The sequence below is a fragment of the Pteropus medius genome, unplaced genomic scaffold (assembly GCF_902729225.1).
Source record: "Pteropus medius unplaced genomic scaffold, Ma_sr-lr_union100, whole genome shotgun sequence".
Taxonomy (NCBI): domain Eukaryota; kingdom Metazoa; phylum Chordata; class Mammalia; order Chiroptera; family Pteropodidae; genus Pteropus; species Pteropus medius.
The window spans coordinates 1,387,086-1,404,987 of record NW_024352784.1 but is presented as its reverse complement, the minus strand read 5'-3'; the positions used below and the strand labels follow the sequence as shown (position 1 = coordinate 1,404,987).

Below are 17,902 nucleotides of genomic sequence, written 5' to 3'. Positions count from 1 at the left end.
TGTGATAAGTTCTTCCTTAGAAGTGATTTTTCCTAAGTGACTGTTAAGTATTCAGACACAGTTTTGATCATTTTAGAAGTAAATCATTTTAAAATGTAATTTTCTTTCTTTTTGAGAAGCTGAAGCTCATTTCTTTCATTGCCATTGTTATGCATGCCCATTATCATATTGTTTCACATTATAATGTTGTACTTTTTTGAGAGATATAGGATTGTTTGTTAAACTGAGTTAGTGTGGCTTCATTAAAAGTTTTAGTTTTCTCCTCTTTGTTTTCCTATAAAGCTATTAGTTGTAAGTTATTTCTTCATTTCCTTTTAAGTTTTTGTTTTGTCTTTCCTGTGGCTGTAACTTTTTTTCTCTTTTTAAAATTTTAATCTTTATTTCCTACTTTATCAGGAAGCCTAGGATGGTGTCATTCAACACATCCTTGATCAGTGAGGGACAAATAGTAATGGGGACTTCTGCTTCTGGTCAAAACAAAGCAAGAGAGATTGAATTTATCTTTCAGTCCAAAGGAACCAAAATAATTAGACAAAATGTATAAAACAATAGTTTTCAATACAGTGAATATCTGGCAGCGAAGGCCTATAATCCTTGAGTGAAACATACAAAATAAATCCTAAAATTGCCTCAGCTCACTGCTTTGAGAGTTCCCAAGCCATGGTGGCAGAAACCCAGACAGAGCCTGTGAACTTCCTGAGTCGAAGAACAGTAGCTGAGAACTAAAGGAGATCAAAGATTCTAGAGTTCATTGGCCAAAGTATTAGAGAAGAGAGAACTGCACAGAGAGTCTTGGAAGTTTGCAGAAGGTCCCTACAAAGGTTCTGACACCAATTACAATAAGGAGAGAAAGGAGGTTTCTCACACCACAAAGAGGCAATTTTCCAGCACCAGCTGGGTTATTATAATTCAACTCAATTCTGACACTTTCTAACTGGAGATAGCATTAGATTTCACAGATTAAGAGGTCAGTCCCATATGACTATCCTGCACTTGAGGTGCCAGTTGCAAGTCCATATTTTTACCTGTACTTCTGACCAACTGGCTACAGATTGGTGGTTCCCATGGCCCCCTCTTAGGGTTTAATTTAGGCACCAATTGTAAGTCCAGGTTGTTATCTGTACGTCTGACTGACTGGTTATAAACTAGAAGTTCCCACAACTCCCTCCTTGGGTTCAATTAATTTGCTAGAGTGGCTCACAGAACTCAGGAAACCCATTTACTCATTAGATTATCAATTTATTACACAGGATATTAACAGATATGAATTAACAGCCAGATAAAGAGATACATAGGGCAAAGTCCCAGAAAAAGGAGCTTCTCTCTTTATGGAGTTTGGGGCTCTACACAGTAGCATATGGTTCTCCAACCTGGAAGCTCTTCAACCTCCTTGTTTATGGGTTTTTAAGAAGGCTTCATTACATAGATTAAGACATTAACCACTGGTAATTGATTCAACTCCCAGGCCCTCTATTCTTCTGGGAAATCAGAAGGTAGAACTCAAAGTCCCACCCTCTATTCATGGTTTGTTCTCCTGGAAACCAGTCCTCATCTTTAGGCACTTTCCAAAAGTCATCTCATTAACATAAATTCAGTTATAGTGGAAAGAGGTTTGTTATGAACAACAAGACATTCTTTTTATTTTATGGCTCTGAAGTGATTTCAGGAGCTGAAGAGATCAAATATTATAACAGAAGATGCTTCCATTGCTCTTATCACTCAAGAAATTCCAAGATTTTGGAAGCTATGAGCCAGTAGCCATGGATGAAGACCGAATAAATGAGAAATATATATTTGATCATCTGAATGAACAAATATATATTTCTCATCAATCACGGTATTCATCAGAGTATTCATCAGAGTATTGATTGGTGCATGTGTGTGAAGAAATTGACCAAGGCCAAAGAAACAATCATAAAAGTTAAGAAGAATCAGGACCAATGTTCACACATGGCCTGATATATGCCTGTTCCCATCCAGATTAGAATAAGTCATAGTTCATAGGACATTAGTCTAATAATTTAGAAAAATAAGATTCCAGCAGCAGGTAATAATTAGTAATTATTCCCAGGTTAAATGTTGTCTGGTCATGCCTGACAAATCTTAAACACAAGACCTTGAGGATCAAACCATTTCCAGATGATTTAAATATTAATACAAATTGAAGAATATTTTCAAGTATATAAATACTTGTTTTAGGAATAATTTACTATAAATATAAATTATATTTATACTTGACAAGATAAAATTCACAGTGTCTGGCATTCGATCAAAAAATATACATGCAAAGAAGCACGAAAACATGACCCTAAATGAAGAGAAAAATAAATAAAACTGACCCAGTCAATAAAAACTGACCCAGAACTGACATAGATTTTAGAAATAGCAGATAAGGACATTAAAACAGTTGTCATAACTGTATTCCTCATATCAAAAAATTAAGCAGAAACATGGAATACTGAGTCTGAAGTACAGACATGAAGGCAAATGAAGAAGTACATTTAATAACTATATATTTGTATTTAGTTTAGGAAATACTTAAGTGTATAACAGATTATACCAACGTATCTGGTCTTATACAGAATTAACCTGCCCAGGGAATTCCTGATTCTCACTAGAGGCTAATATGAACTCCATAATAATAGTCTCTATCAGAACCACTCCTAGATATTAAACTCCATAGGAAAGTATATTTTATTTGTGTGGGGCCCTGTAAGTATAAACAACTTTGTTTAAAAAATGTAATACAATATCCATGGGCCCACATGAGATATTGTTATTTATCAACAAGTATTTAGAATAATGGATAAAATACTTGTACATTGTTTATTGTCAAAATCAATGCATGTGAAGATTCTTCATAGCATTTAGGCTCTATTTCTTTCTGTTCAGCTCCAAGAACTATCTTTTTTTGTTCTTTATTGTCACACATTTACTTGTTAATTTATATCTTCTCCCATGAGAAAAAGGAAAGGTAACAACACAATTACAACTTGTAATTCCGTGGCTCTTAACGAACTTCTTCGTATTAATGAATTATATGCCTTTCTGTCTTTTCAGTTTCCTAAAACCACTGTGTAATGTTGGTTACATCATCAGTCATCCATCGTGTTTCTGGAGTAGATTGGATTCCTGACGGCAAACCACAGGTGAGTATCAGAAAAAACCAAGGTCAGAGTTATGGCACAGGGCAAAGACAAACTCTGTCCAATTACACCTGAATGGTGCTATATAGTGACATGTATCTGTGTCTTTATCTATTGCTATCCCTATCCCTATCTCTCTCTCTCTCTCTCTCTCTCTCTCTCATCTATCATCTATCTTTTTTCCTTTTTTTAATAAATTTATTTATTTAAATTAGTTTCAAGTATACAGTACATTGGTTAGACGTCTATATTGTTCATAAACGATTTCCCCAATTGCTCCTTCCCCCAGCCCTCCACTTAGCCGTCATATTAATGCTAACTGAATTCCCTGTGCTGTGCTCCCCATCTTCATGCCCACCTATCAACTACTAATTTATACTTCTTTAATCTTTCACCCCATTCTCCCAGTCTCTCAACCTCCCTCCCTTGTCTGTCACCAAATTGTCCACTATATTTGTGAGTCTGTTTTTGATTAGTTTGTTCTTTTTGTTCCTTAGATTCCACATATAAGTGAAATTATATGGTATTTATCTTTCTATCTTTTATCTATCTATCTATCATTTATCATCTATTATTTATAGATAACTAAATATTCATTTCTATACTTATTTATTCCACTCCTTTCAAATTGGTGTTCTTTTTTTTTATTCTTACAATTTTGGAAGAGGTGGATGCATAATGGAGTATTGGATCTTTGCCATCTAGTATAATTATAATCTTTATAGTCCTATGCTATTTGCATATAGTTCAATAATAAATTATTTTGAATACCTTCTAACTTCAAATGAATGACTTAATGACTCCATTGGAGAAGCACTTATTTTTCTACTTGATCACTCTAGATTTTTATTAATAATAGAGTGTTATCTAAGAAGAGCATGAGATTTGGCAATGGAGAACCTGCATTTCATTTTCAGCTTTGTTACTTACTATATGTGCAGGTGAACAAAGTGACTCAGCTTTCTGGACTTCAATTTCCTCATCTAGCCGATGAAAAATTATAATACTGAGAATTTTTGTGAATTTAAAAGAAATAATGCATCAGAAAATGTTTTTTAAATAATAAATTCTATGGCTATGAAAGTTAATATTAAAAACAGCTTTTTCCACACATACCTACCACTCTTTCTAGATAGTGAGCAGGAGTTAAGGATTATATACTCCTTTACATACCTGTATTTGATTGAGGTTTAACACAAAAAAAGATCTTAGAAATATTTGATGGTGAATAGCTCTATTCCCCACGCCCATGGATTTTGTGCACTTTTCAGGAGCAAGTTCTCTCAACACTAAAAAATTGACCCTCCTGCTCTGACAATTACACTCTCACAAAAATATATACATTTAATAGGAGGAAACCTGAACAATATCTCATATTTATGTGGTTTGTGTCTTTCAGTGCATTCTCCGTGTGAGTTGCTGCCATTGACAGAGCTGTTGTTTAATGCCCCGGGATTATCTAAGAATTATGGTCTTTTCACAAGCCTATTTATCCATTCACTGGGTCTTTCCTGGTCTTATGAAAAGGACCAAGAGCTCTGAAGAACAGAGACACTTCCTGGATTCTCCAGTTCTCCTGGATCTTAGGTCTCCTGGGATAGAGAAAGCTATAAAAAACAACCTCCGAGACAGCATTGAGACCTAGATCAAGGACAGTTAACCTCTCTTGTGAGGCCTCAGGAGGTCTGCATTGTGGAATAGAGAAGATAATAAGCACCTGGTATTTTATATTGGACAGCAGGTGACTGCTGTACTTAGATGGTATCCCATATTTTTCAGATTTCAGATTAGATGCACTGCTGGTACAGAGGAAAGGACTTGTGACAAATTTTCTGTCATGTATGTCACTGTTAATAGTGCCTGCCCAGAGCCACGGCTTAAGGTGATCCAAGGCAGAGGATGGAGGAATGTCTGTGCTTGTGAAATGATATTTGTCATCTTCTGATTGGAATGTCTGACTGCCTGACCAGATCATCCTCTTTTGAGCCAATGAAGGTTTTGCAGAAGGATGGTGTATGACTCTTGAAAGAGTCAGTCTTTATGAGGAAGAATTAATTCAGAATGTGAAAGTTGGAGTAATTCCAAATGAGAATCAACAGAAGAAAGGGGCCTGGGATTTTGTTGGCTTAACTATAGTTGGTCACAGGTAAAATTTCCTATGAGTGAAGAGATCACTGAGATTTTTTAAAGTTCTACTTCACAGGCTTCTGTGTGATTTTCTTTATTAATTTAGCTAGTCAATTAAAACTCTCTTTGGAATAGTTTGCTTCATTTCATCGAAAACAGAAAAGGGATTAAGGCACAATAGGTATAGTGAGTGTGGAAGCCAATTTCACAGGACAGCGAGAGCTGGAATATCAGGAGGGTTTCATGGCAATTTCCAGTTATTGTTGTTTATATTTGAGAGATTGCTTATCTACCTAATTGGGGCAAGGTAAAATAAGATGGTAAAGAAAATGGAAAGAATAAAATATGACATAAATCAGAAGTCCAGGGTATGAGAAAGAAGGATACAAATAGTTGGAAAGAAAAAGGAAAAAAAAATCAAAGGAAGCATTAGTGAAACTTCCTTTTTTGGTAAGCAACACTACACTAGTGAAAGTCTAATATTTTTATTTTAAATCCTACTCTCAACACAACAATTAGGAAGTGGCACGTAATAGTAATAATAATAACACTGGAAACCAAAGGAGAAAGTTTGAAGAAGAGATTGCTCACAGGTGGCAAATACAGCAGTGTATTAAAAGCATGTTTTAGAGCAAGATGATCTGTTTCATCTCTGCTTGGTTAGATACTAGCTGTGTAAACTTAGAAAAATTATTCCACCTACTCGTGCCATAGATTCTTAATTTGTGAAAAGGAGATCATACTAGTAACCATTTTGTTAGGTTATTATTATAAGTAAATGGTATTTTGTGAGGATTAAATTATATAAATGCTCAAAAAATAGTTTAACAATATAAATAACATGGGGAATAAAATGTATCTTTTTGATTAAAAAGAGCAAGTGATTGAAGGTTGTCACTGTGATGAAATAGACTTTGTATTGGAGATACAGCTAAGGAAGAGATTTAATATTCAGAATTTATCATTCTTTTTTGAATCTAATATGTAGACTTATAGTAGAACTGAAATATATCATATAATATATGTAAATATGTTTTTGCCTTTTTTTTTTTGATTTGAGCTCCAGGTCTGTGATTGAATTTTAGATTTTTGTATCTAGAAGATAACATATCTATGAGCTAGTTTCATTCCAACCTATACGGATGACAGTTCAGAATGGTGAAACATTTCTACCAAAGTCTCAATTGGTTGGTGGCATAGCTGAGGCCACAGCTCAGATAGTGCCTCACGCCTAGTCCCATCCTCTTCCCAGTGTATTATGCGAGTTTGAGACAGTCTGCCATCTTTATTTCCTTAGTGGTTCCATAGACATGTGATATATTAATAGTTTCAAAACAATTGCATCAACCTTCCCTAAATCCAGCATCTCTTATTCTACTTCTTAATATTGATTAATGGCATCTCTATTTTTTTCAGAGAAAATGTCTCAAAATATTTTATTGACTTTTCTTTGTCCCTCCTCTAACCTATTACCTGGAATTCTCCATTTTATTTATTTATTTTAAACATATTTCTTCGCTATTCCGTTTTCACTGTTAAGGCCGTGTTCTTGAATATGCATTGGTCTGTTGCAAAAGCTTTTCAGAGCAATTCCTGGTAGCTGTTTTCCTTCTCTCAATCCATCTTGCTGTCTTTTAAACTATATTTACTCAAAAAATTTATTATACTACATACTGAATATATACTCCTAACCATCATGGAACTGAAGACGTATTGGTGAAGAATAATATAAAATATGTAATAAGAAATTTTATAGGTGTGTAATTGGGAAGCAATAAAATATAAGCATACTGCCCATTAACAGACTTCTCTGAAAAGATGAATCTTAAATTTGATCATATTTATTCTCCTGAAAACCTTGGTAAATATTAGAGACTTGGTAATATTATTGAATAATAAATAAATTCTTAGTATAGAACTAAACCATATCCCAAGTCTTTAGCTTGACTTTTGAACTTCTGAATCTTCAAGGTACAATCTACTTGTCCATGCATATTTCTTAGATCTAAATGTGCTAGATGACTTGATTTTTACAGTGACTTACATTCCTTATTTTAACTTTTAAATTGTTTAGCTTGTTCTTTCCAGATTTAGCTTCTTGAAAGCCTGAAGTTTTTTTTTTTTTTGATTAAGCAGATCTAATGACAACACCTCCATGAATCTTTCCACCATCACCCTAATTAAAGGTAATGTTTTCTGTGATATACACATGTGATAAGTATCTCTTGTCATTCTCATCCTGATTTGATTTTAGAGGTAGTTATTTGTGTCCATGTTTCATGATCCTCACATGGGTAGGATATTCTTGAAATAGAGGATATTTATGGTTTATATTTGATTCCTTCTTTAGCATAGTATTGTACACAGAGTGAACTTAAAGATATGTTCATTAACTTATTTAATTCTTGCATGTGTTTACGACCATTTTTTTCTTACGACCATTTTTTTCTTATTTTGTTATCTATGAGCTGCTTTTTTTCACTTTTCTTCAGTAATGATATTCAAATTTGAGCAGAAAAAAAAGGGAGGAAGAAAAAGAAACATTTGAAAACAAACTGGAAGGCATAAGTAGAAAAAAGCATTACAGGCAAGAGAGAGTGGAAGGAGGAATGAAATGTTTATGAAATATAAGTGGACATTTTCTGCTGAGTTAGAATGACGTTATGCAAGTGCTTGCTCTGCACAGTAGTGGTTTAACTGAAACACATGCTTACTGGAACCATGCAAAGAGGCAACATCATTCTAATATGCACAACATTAGTACAGCATTGTGCAAAGCCAAGACTAGCTAGACTTCTATTTCTCTTTTTTCATTTGATGATGAAAGGCTTCAAATTAAATTATAATCACTAATTTAGTGGTTTTGAGTTCCCAAAGAGGCCATAACAGTAGCCTGAGTACTTTATTTCTGGGGCTCCAGGAAATAAAGTGTCATTAATCATCAGAAATGACCATAGTTTTCCAAGGAGGAAAACTATGATGTGCAAGAGCTTACAAGAAACTTTCATGTACAATGCTAAGTCAATAAATATAATATATTGGCCATAATGCCTAGACCTAATTACAAAACCGTTAAATGTTTATCATTATTGTTGTTGTTACCTTTATGATTCCCAGTAGCATTAGCAGCATTGCCTTATAAAGCCATGGCGAGTTTCACGTCAATGAAGCCTATCTGGCTTATCATCCTTGAGTACTTATTACCAGTTCTTTCTTAAGGCAATAATTTTAATACAATGTCAAATTTCACACTCAACTTGATAAAATAACCTCAATTCTTCTCCTCCCCCTCCCCTTTGTCTCCTCTTCCCTCCTTCTCCTTCTTCCTTCTTTCTTTCTTCTTTTTTCTTCTTCTCCTTTTCCTCTCCTCCTCCTTCTTTTTCTTCTTCTCTTCTTCTCTCTCTCTCTTCTCTCTCCCCGCCCTCACCCCCTCCACCTTTTTCTGTTCCTGGATTCACTATCAGAGGACACGGTAAAAGATGACAACCTCTTCAAACTATACCAACCTTAGAGACATCTGGTACACCATGATTGGAATCCCAGGACTGGAAGATGCACACACATGGATCTCCATCCCCATCTGTTCTATGTACATAGTTGCTGTCGTAGGCAATGCCCTCTTACTATTCCTGATCTTCACTGAACGTAGTCTTCATGAACCCATGTACCTTTTCCTCTCTATGTTGGCCCTGGCAGATATCTTTCTCTCCACAGTCACCACACCAAAGATGCTAGCAATCTTCTGGTTCCAAGATGGGGATATATCTTTTGGTAGCTGTGTGTCTCAAATGTTTTTTCTCCACTTTATCTTTGTGGCAGAGTCTGCCATATTGCTGGCTATGGCATTTGACCGCTATGTAGCCATCTGTTATCCACTAAGATATACTACCATTCTAACTCCCTCAGTCATTGGAAAAATGGGCATTGCATCTGTGGTTAGGAGTCTCTTCATCTGCTTTCCCTTAGTTTTTCTGGTTTATAGGCTTACTTACTGTGGGAAGAACATTATTCGTCACTCATACTGTGAACATATGGGTATTGCCAGACTAGCCTGTGATAGCATCAAAGTCAACATCTACTATGGGGTGATAGTAGCACTATTTTCCACATGCCTGGATGTGGTGCTTATCATTATTTCCTATGCCCTTATACTCTGTACTGTGTTTAGAATTCCTTCCCAAGATGCTCGACTCAAGGCTTTGGGTACTTGTGGCTCCCATGTCTGTGTTATCCTACTGTTCTATACCCCAGCCTTTTTTTCATTCTTTGCTCACAGGTTTGGGGGCCACAACATACCACTCCATGTACATATTCTTCTTGCTAATCTTTATGTTGTGGTACCACCTGCTGTCAACCCCATCATTTATGGAGTTAAGACCAAGCAAATTCAGAATAAGGTTATCCAGGTCTTTTCTTTGAGCAAGAAATTTTGCTGATGTATACTAAACAGCTTAGTCTTCATTCCATGTAACTCCACTAACTGAAGAGTACCTAAAATTATGTTGGCTATCTTATATCATGCCAGCATTTGGAGAGCATAATAGCAATAAATGTTTGAGTAAATAAAATCATGTTAAAACCTTACTCTTTTTGCTAATTTTGTTCAGGACAGTATCAGAGGAAGAGCACCTTAGATTCTGTGTAATACTGAGTTTTGTTACAACAGTTAAAGTATAATTGATTGACTGTGATTATTTTTATGTAATTAATTAGGAAATATTAGTTTTAGACATTAGGATACAGTGTAGGTTGGAGACTAAGAGAGCAATCTGAAGTCAGTAATCGATTCAAATCGAAGTCAGACTGCCAGTAATCGAATTGTTGCTCCGGGGATCCTAAGTATAAAATCTCAAAAAAGTTATTGTATATATGTGTCCATGTTTTTTAATTGAGGAAGTATATATAAAGCACTTATAATAATATCTGAAACGTAATAAATATTCAATAAATGTTAGGAATCATTTATAAATATAGTAATAAAATTTAGTTTACACATTTGCAGGGTCATATTGGCTTGAGAATTGATTTAAATGTACAATAGAAAAAAGCTTAACTTATGCCAAAAACATGTTAGCATTACTTTGTGAGTAGAAGTTACCAAAATTGGAACATATTACTGTAGGAAAAGAGTTCATTGAAACCAGTTTGAACATATACTTTTAATTTTTAATTCCATATATGTAGTGTGTGTGTGTGTGTGTGTGTGTGTGTGTATGTGTGTGTGTGTGTGTGTGTGTGTGTGTGTGTATATATATATATATATATATATATATATATATCCTTTTTTTGAATACTATTTTCTTTCTTTCACTAGAGTCCTAATGTCATAAGTGATTTTGGTGCCAGCCTGAACAAGGGTAGGGAGGAAGGAGGTTGGGATGTGAAGGACACAAAAGAGGAGTACTGGAACCCACTTCAGCACAAGGTCGGAGAGACTGACACAGAAAGAAAAGGAAAGTAGGGAAGGTACACTCTTCAAAGGTCCCAGTTTCAGCTGCACATTCTCTGGCCCTCATTCAATGTCAGGGCATGAAAGGATAGAAACCCAATGTGTTTTCAGAGAGAAACTAAAAGCAGAGGGAGATTAATATCCTATTTTCTGTTTAAATATCTAAGGGAGATTTCCCAGCAAGATATTTTATGTCAGCGTTTGAGTAAAAATGACCATGTGGCATATTCAGTAAGAAAACTGTTTTCCTTCTCCTTCACAAGGCAACAAATGGATCAAGGAGTTCTTTACAGCACTGTGGGGAACACAAAAATCATGGCAAATGTTGACTAGTGAAGTTGTATAAGGAGTTGCATTGGCTAGAGAAAAATGATTCTGTAGTCAAGGGTCATAAAAAAATGTTCGCATCAGGGAAGTAAGAAAATGAGTCAGGTTTCAGGCCTTGTAGAGTAAACACCTTCATAGTGGATAGATCACTAAGCGGATCAAGAGAAAATGAGTCAACATTCAGCAGAGGGTGAAGAAAGGATAAAGTCCCAGACTCAGTGAGAAGGTTAAGATGACATTTATTCAACAAGGGTCAGCCAAATATTGCAGGCTTAGACCAGAGGCTCATCCAGTTCTCTCAACCAATTCCTCAGTGACACGTGGCTTCCCTTTTACTGTAGGTGATAAGGGACTTGTATAGGGGTTGGAGCAAATGGCAGAGATCTATGGAGAAAAGCAGGAGTCTAGCAGAGAATATCAATTTCCAACTGAAAGAAAATTTATTGAAATAAATTAGGTTATACCACAAAAATATTTTTTAAACTCAAACTTTAATGGACTTTTAAGTGGAGGGTTGGTATTTCAGACAACCATTGACATAGTAATGTTGTTGGAACAAGATAAACTAAAAAACAAAACAAAACAAAACTCACCACATCTGACTTTTTGAATATAAAGTACAATACCTATTCCACAAGATTTTGGTATATCATAATATTAGCTGACAGAAAAAAAAATGGTCTATTAAATAATGTTGCAACTGATTAATTTGAAACTCATATTTACATCAATACACAATTTAAAATTCTTAACTCCCACTATAACCACCACCGAAACAAATAAATAGAATGAGGAAATAACTGCAATGTAAAATGAAACAGTAATAGCAGTAGTAAAAGTACTGTGAAACTATATTACCTCATCATTTTTTCTAGTAATTTAAAATCTCATTACCTCAATTCTCACATCTGCAAAATTAAATGATTATGATTTACCTCATAGATTTGCTCTGAAGACTAATAGCAAGAATCATTGCTGAGTGCTTCCATGACGCCTGGCCTATAATAGGCATCTCATGAATATAAACAAAACATTATTTTATGACTATTATTATTATTATTATCATTATTATTATTACTGTGAAAGTTGTATTTTAATAGTAAAGATATAAACAGTAAAAATAAACTCTATCAATTTTGAAGAAATACTTTTATAATCATAAGTTGTGTATGCTATAACAGCTTTATTCAAAATCAAAACTATGGAACACTGAAATGTGAATCAATTGATGAATAAATAAATTGGTTGTTTATGATACAATGGAATAGGAATCAACAATAAAAATAAACTGCAGATACAAGTAACAACAAGAATGGATTTCAAAAACATTATTGCAAGTGAAAGACTCCAGACGTGAAAGATTACATTATTTATGATTTAATTTGCATGATCTGCTCTTAAAGACAAACTATATGACAGAAATCTGATTAGTGGTTGCCAGACACAGGGTTATGGGGAAAGGGTGACCACAAAGATGTAAAAAGGTGCTTTTGGAGTTGATAAAAATATTATATACTTGATTATGGTGATAATTACACTACTGTAAATATTTTTCAAGCTCATCAAACTGTGCATGTACATATAAACAGAGTGAATTACTATTTGTAATTATACCTCAAAAATAAACTTGCCTTAACTATATTAAGTAGGTTATGTAAATATCATTGTGGTAATAATATTTTGAGGAAACATGTAGATAGTAATAGAGTCCAAATGTGTGTACTATATTACTACCCATAATTTACTTTGGTGATTTTTCTACTTCTTTTTACATAAATATTTTATAACGGTTGCATGACCATTTAATAGAGTGTATATTAAAACACACAGAAAGAAGCTAGGAAAGCTGTCATGTGATTTGAAACTGATACAAAAAAATCCAAATGCCACAGCCTACTACTTTCTAAAAGTAGGACATATTATCAAACCTTTGTGTGTTTTAAACTTTCAATGCATGTAATAAAAAATAATATCTACCACAGAATCTTGATGGGGAGGTAAATTATAAACAAATTTATATTACTTGGCCATAAAAACACATTATGCTCTTCCGTTTTCTTTGTTTAAAACTGGGGCCAAAGATTTAAATGAGATACGGATTCATAATAAACATTTTTAAATGATTTCCAAGTGGTGGTTGCTATTGGTATTATTTGGATAAACAAACTAATCATAAAAGTTTCTTTCTTTCTACTCTGGCAATTACAGTTGTCTATATGCAGTTCAATTACTATTCACAGGATAGAAGCAGGGAAAGAATGTTTGGCTAGTGGGCAAAGAGGATTCAAATTAGATTTTTGTCATTTATTTGTTCCACTACTTTTTAAATTATCCAAATAGTTCAGTATCCCTATGATGCTTACACCACTACATGACCATGTGGCTAAACTGGATAGTAGAGATGATAGCTAGACAATAAATAAGAATGTTACCTAGAATAGTGAAATGGATTCAGACAATTGTTGATCCTTTAGTAATTATTTAAAGGATTTTAATCAGTAAAATTTACCTTTTCCATATTGGGTGGACCCCAAAACGGTCCTCATTCAAGTGACTATAGTAAGATATAAATTTTAATAGATAATCTGTTTCATACATTAATAGGATTCTCAATCTATTATATGTGTATTTTATGATTAATAAAATTGATCACAATATAATCCATGTCAATGTCACTAACATGATGGCTGTGGGAAAAATGGAAAGTACGACATGTAAAACATTATACAAATAGAAGCCATTAAATTCATTTTTAATTATTTACTCACTCTTACCCTTTTGAGCTCCACTTGTTTGCTTTTAAATATTCACATTTGATCTCAACAATTTCATTTCTTTCAAGTAAAACCATCTCTGGACTCTCCTTCGTATTTGCTGGGTCTTGATGCTATAAATAATGGGATTCATCAAGGGTGGGAAAAGGATATAGATGTGGCCCATGAGGACATGAACCAATGGTGAGAGATGTTTCCCAAAGCGGTGCACCATGGTCAGACCAATGATGGGGATGTAGAAAATCGAAACAGCACAGATGTGAGATACACAGGTCTGCAAGGACTTGATTCTCTCCTCCTGTGATGCGATAGCTAAGACTGCACGCAAGATCACGACGTAGGAGATGAGTATGAGTACTGCATCCAGCAACAGGTTGCTGATCACCAGGGCCAGCCCATAGATGCTGTTGAAGTGGATGTCTGAACAGGCCATTCGAATTAAGTCCTGGTGCAGGCAGAAAGAGTGAGAGAGGATGTGGGGACGGCAGTAATTTAAGAACTTTAGGCGAATGATGACTGGAGGTATGAGTAAAGTACTCCTGCATAAGATTGCCACCCCGATTTTCATGATTTTGTCATTAGTTAAGATGGAGGAGTAGCGTAGTGGGTGGCAGATGGCAACATAGCGGTCAAAAGCCATGGCAAGGAGGACGGAGGACTCCATGAAGGACAGACCGTGGATGAAATAGGACTGGGCAATGCAGGCATCCAGGCTGATCTCTTGAATGAACCCCCACAGAATCCCAAGCACTGTATACATCGTGGACAGCCCCATGCACAGGTCAGTGAGGGCCAGCATGGCCAGGAAGTAGAACATGGGCTGGTGCAGGCTCAACTCAGTCCGGATTACATGCAGCACCATGCAGTTTCCCAGGAAAACTATAATGTAGATGGAAGAAAAAGGAATGGAGAGCCAGAGATAGTCAACTTCTAGGCCAGGAAAACCAGTGAGAATAAATCTGGAACTATTTAAGTTTGAGATAAAGATAGCAGACATTAAGATAAAGTGGAATATTTCTAGAGAGATGTTGCAAATTAGATCAGTTTGTGATCCCCTAATTTCTAGTAATGTTTGCTTTTGAGAAGAAAATAAAGTATAATATAATACAATACAATTTCTTTTAGTGTTATAAACTCAGAAAAATAGAGACCTGATTCTCTATCCTTTAGGACAAAAACCTGTTGTCTAGACATAGATTTTCCAGTGCTAGTAACTAACAATACTTGGAGACTAGAGAGTTTTATTCAGAAACGATAATGTTAGTGGGCATATGGGGTTTGGACTGGAATTTTGGGAGTCTCTGTTCATTTCTAAAGGAAGATAATGTATGATCACAGATGTCTACTGCTACCATAGCTGGCAGCAGCCTCAAGAAAATATAAAAGGTATGAGTAACTTTTCTCTAGGGTACAGTTGTTCCTTTCACTACCCCCAAAGGGTCATAAGATCCCAAATGAAATGGACTGGTTAAAGTCATCTAACTTTATGGGACATAAAGTTTAAGTAAGAGAAACAATAAAGTGGAATCAGAACATTTTTGTACATTTTACCTTATTTAGCCCCTCTCTAAATGATTTACCTTTGTACAATTATTTTAGTTTTGCTTTTTCTTTTCTATACTTCATATTATTATTCTCTATTTTCATGCATCTCTTTATCCTATAAGAGATTTCTTTCTTTTCTGACTCTCTCAATAATTTTATCTTTTATATCTTTCTATATAACATAAATGGCATGCATTTTAAACTGGAAATTATTGAAATGGACTGGTTAAAGTCATAAACCCGATATTTGATCTTGGGTAATAGCTAAGAATGAAATGGCTAGATCATAAGGTAGATATTTATTTAACTTTCTAAAATATTGTCAACATGTCTTCCAAAGCAACTGTACTGTTGATACTCTAACCAGTGTAAGTGATGTATGAGAATTAAAGTTCCTTCATATCTTGGCTAATATGAGGTATGATTAGACTTTTTATTTGTTTTATTTTGCTTTGCTATTTTAATAGGAGTGTAGTGATAGATCATTGTGAATTTAATTAGTATTTCCCTTCTGACAAATACTTTTTTGTACTTTTTCATATGCTTATTTGTCATATATGTGTGTGTGTATATATATATATATATATATATATATATATGCATATATGTGTATATATATACATATATATCTTGGTGAAGTGCTTATTCAAGTAATTTTCCCTTTTGTGATATTGTTTTCTTCTTAATGAGTTTGGAAATCTCTTTATATATTTTAATTACAAAATCCTTAGCAGATTTATGATTTGCAAATTGGTATATTCATTTTGTAAACTGTCATTTCTTTCTCTTAACTGTGACCAAAAAAAAGCAAAAGTTTTATTTTTTTAATTTTGACATAGTTCAATGTTCTTATTTTTAAAGAATTGTGTATTTTCAGTATATCTACAAACTCATTGTCCAACCCAAGATCACAACATTGTTTTCTCCTAGAAGTTTTACAGTTTACCTTTAGGTCTATGATCCATTTTAAGTTAATTTTTATATAAGGTGTCAAGATTATTTTTATCTTACAGCACAATTTTTTGAAAAGACTAACTTTTCTCAATTGAATTTTTTGAACTTTTGCTAAAAATTAGTTGAATATATTGATGTGATCTATCTGAGCTCTCTATTCTGTTCTATTAATTTATGTGTTTATCTTTTCACAAATGCCCCATTGCCTCAATTACTGTTTTTATAAAATGTCTTAAAATTCAGCAGAATGAGTTTTCCAAATTAGTTCTTCTTTATTAAATTTGCTTTGGCTACTATAGTTCCTTTTCCTTTACATATAAATATTAGAATATACTTGTCAATATGTGCATAAAGCTTGCTCAAATGTTGGTTGAGATTGTTTTTAATCTAAAAATCAAATTGATGAGAATTGAAATGTCTTCTAACCCATGAAAATGGAACTTTCCTGTTTATTTGTTATTCTTCAATTTTTCCATGGGTATTATGGAATTTTCCTTGTTCAGATTTTGACCAAGCTTTTTTCAGATTTAACTCTGAATAGATAAATTTTTTAATAAAATTATAATTGCATTAATTTTTTAAATTTTGAAATCATATTGTTAGATTTCTGTTTTCGGTTCCAACATGTAAAGACTTTAGAAGTTATCATTCTCATTTTTATGCCATCAATTAAAACTAAACATGACTTCGCTTGAATCTGTCAGAGAATTAAAGTCACAAGGTGAACCACCATCCAGAAATACAGAGAGAAAGGTGAAGAAAGTGAATGTCAATCAACATCAGCTTGTCTGGAGCAGAGGCTGAGGAAGCCATAAATTGGGAGAAATACTTAGCCAGCATTTTTTATGAATTTCTGAGAGCTCAGGAACTATAAGCTCATGTTGGCACTTTATGAACTTTACCTCCAATAACTATCCCCCCCGCAAAAAAATATTCTCACAGTGAAAAAACAAGAAAACAAAATCATCTGCTCTAGCAGATGGAGAATAAAGGTATCCACAATGTGCTGTCTATAATAAAAGTTTAATCTCTAGTAAAAAAGACTTTGACAGAACTTAGCTTAGAGGAGAGAAGGTGAGTTATCAAGTTTGAGCCCCTCTATCCTTCCTGTCTCACCTAAAGGGGAGGAGGAAGTAAATAAACACCAATGAATGTTGCAACCTAAAGACTCAGGCCCACTAAAAGTCTGAGATTTATCACACGATTATAGGAAGCGTTTGCTTCCTCCACATATTATTCTCTCTCCATCAAGCAGCATTATCAATTAACTTTATCTAATTAATATTTATTGATGATCCATTTTAAAAATAGCACAAGAAACGTTCTCTTCAAGTTCTGAATATGGAACATTCTGAATATGGAACATTCAGTAAGATAGGGCACATTTTGAGTCATAAGGTATACCTTATTATAGTCAAAATAGTAGAAATCACCCAAAGTGACTACAATGAGATTAAACTAGAAAACCATTACTTGGGGAAGACATGGAAACAACCTGCGCACTGGTGTGTGTGTGTGTGCGTGTGTGTGTGCGTGTGTGTGTGTTTGCATGCATGTGCATTTTAAAAGTTTTTAAAAGA

The 17,902-nt window shown here is 34.2% G+C and overlaps 2 protein-coding genes across 2 annotated transcripts; one reads left to right on the top strand and one right to left on the bottom strand.

Moving 5' to 3' along the window:
• Nucleotides 1–8,752: 8,752 nt before the first annotated feature.
• LOC120590142 (olfactory receptor 52Z1) lies at nt 8,753–9,709 on the top strand. Its single transcript, XM_039847775.1, has one exon. It carries the CDS (start codon nt 8,753–8,755, stop codon nt 9,707–9,709), a length of 957 nt encoding a protein of 318 aa, XP_039703709.1.
• Nucleotides 9,710–10,071: 362 nt separating this feature from the next.
• LOC120590485 (olfactory receptor 51V1-like) lies at nt 10,072–14,820 on the bottom strand. Its single transcript, XM_039848296.1, has 2 exons — nt 13,898–14,820; nt 10,072–10,108 (listed from the first exon to the last, which is right to left on the bottom strand). The coding sequence occupies exons 1-2, from the start codon at nt 14,818–14,820 to the stop codon at nt 10,072–10,074; spliced, it is 960 nt and encodes a 319-aa protein (XP_039704230.1).
• Nucleotides 14,821–17,902: the final 3,082 nt, after the last annotated feature.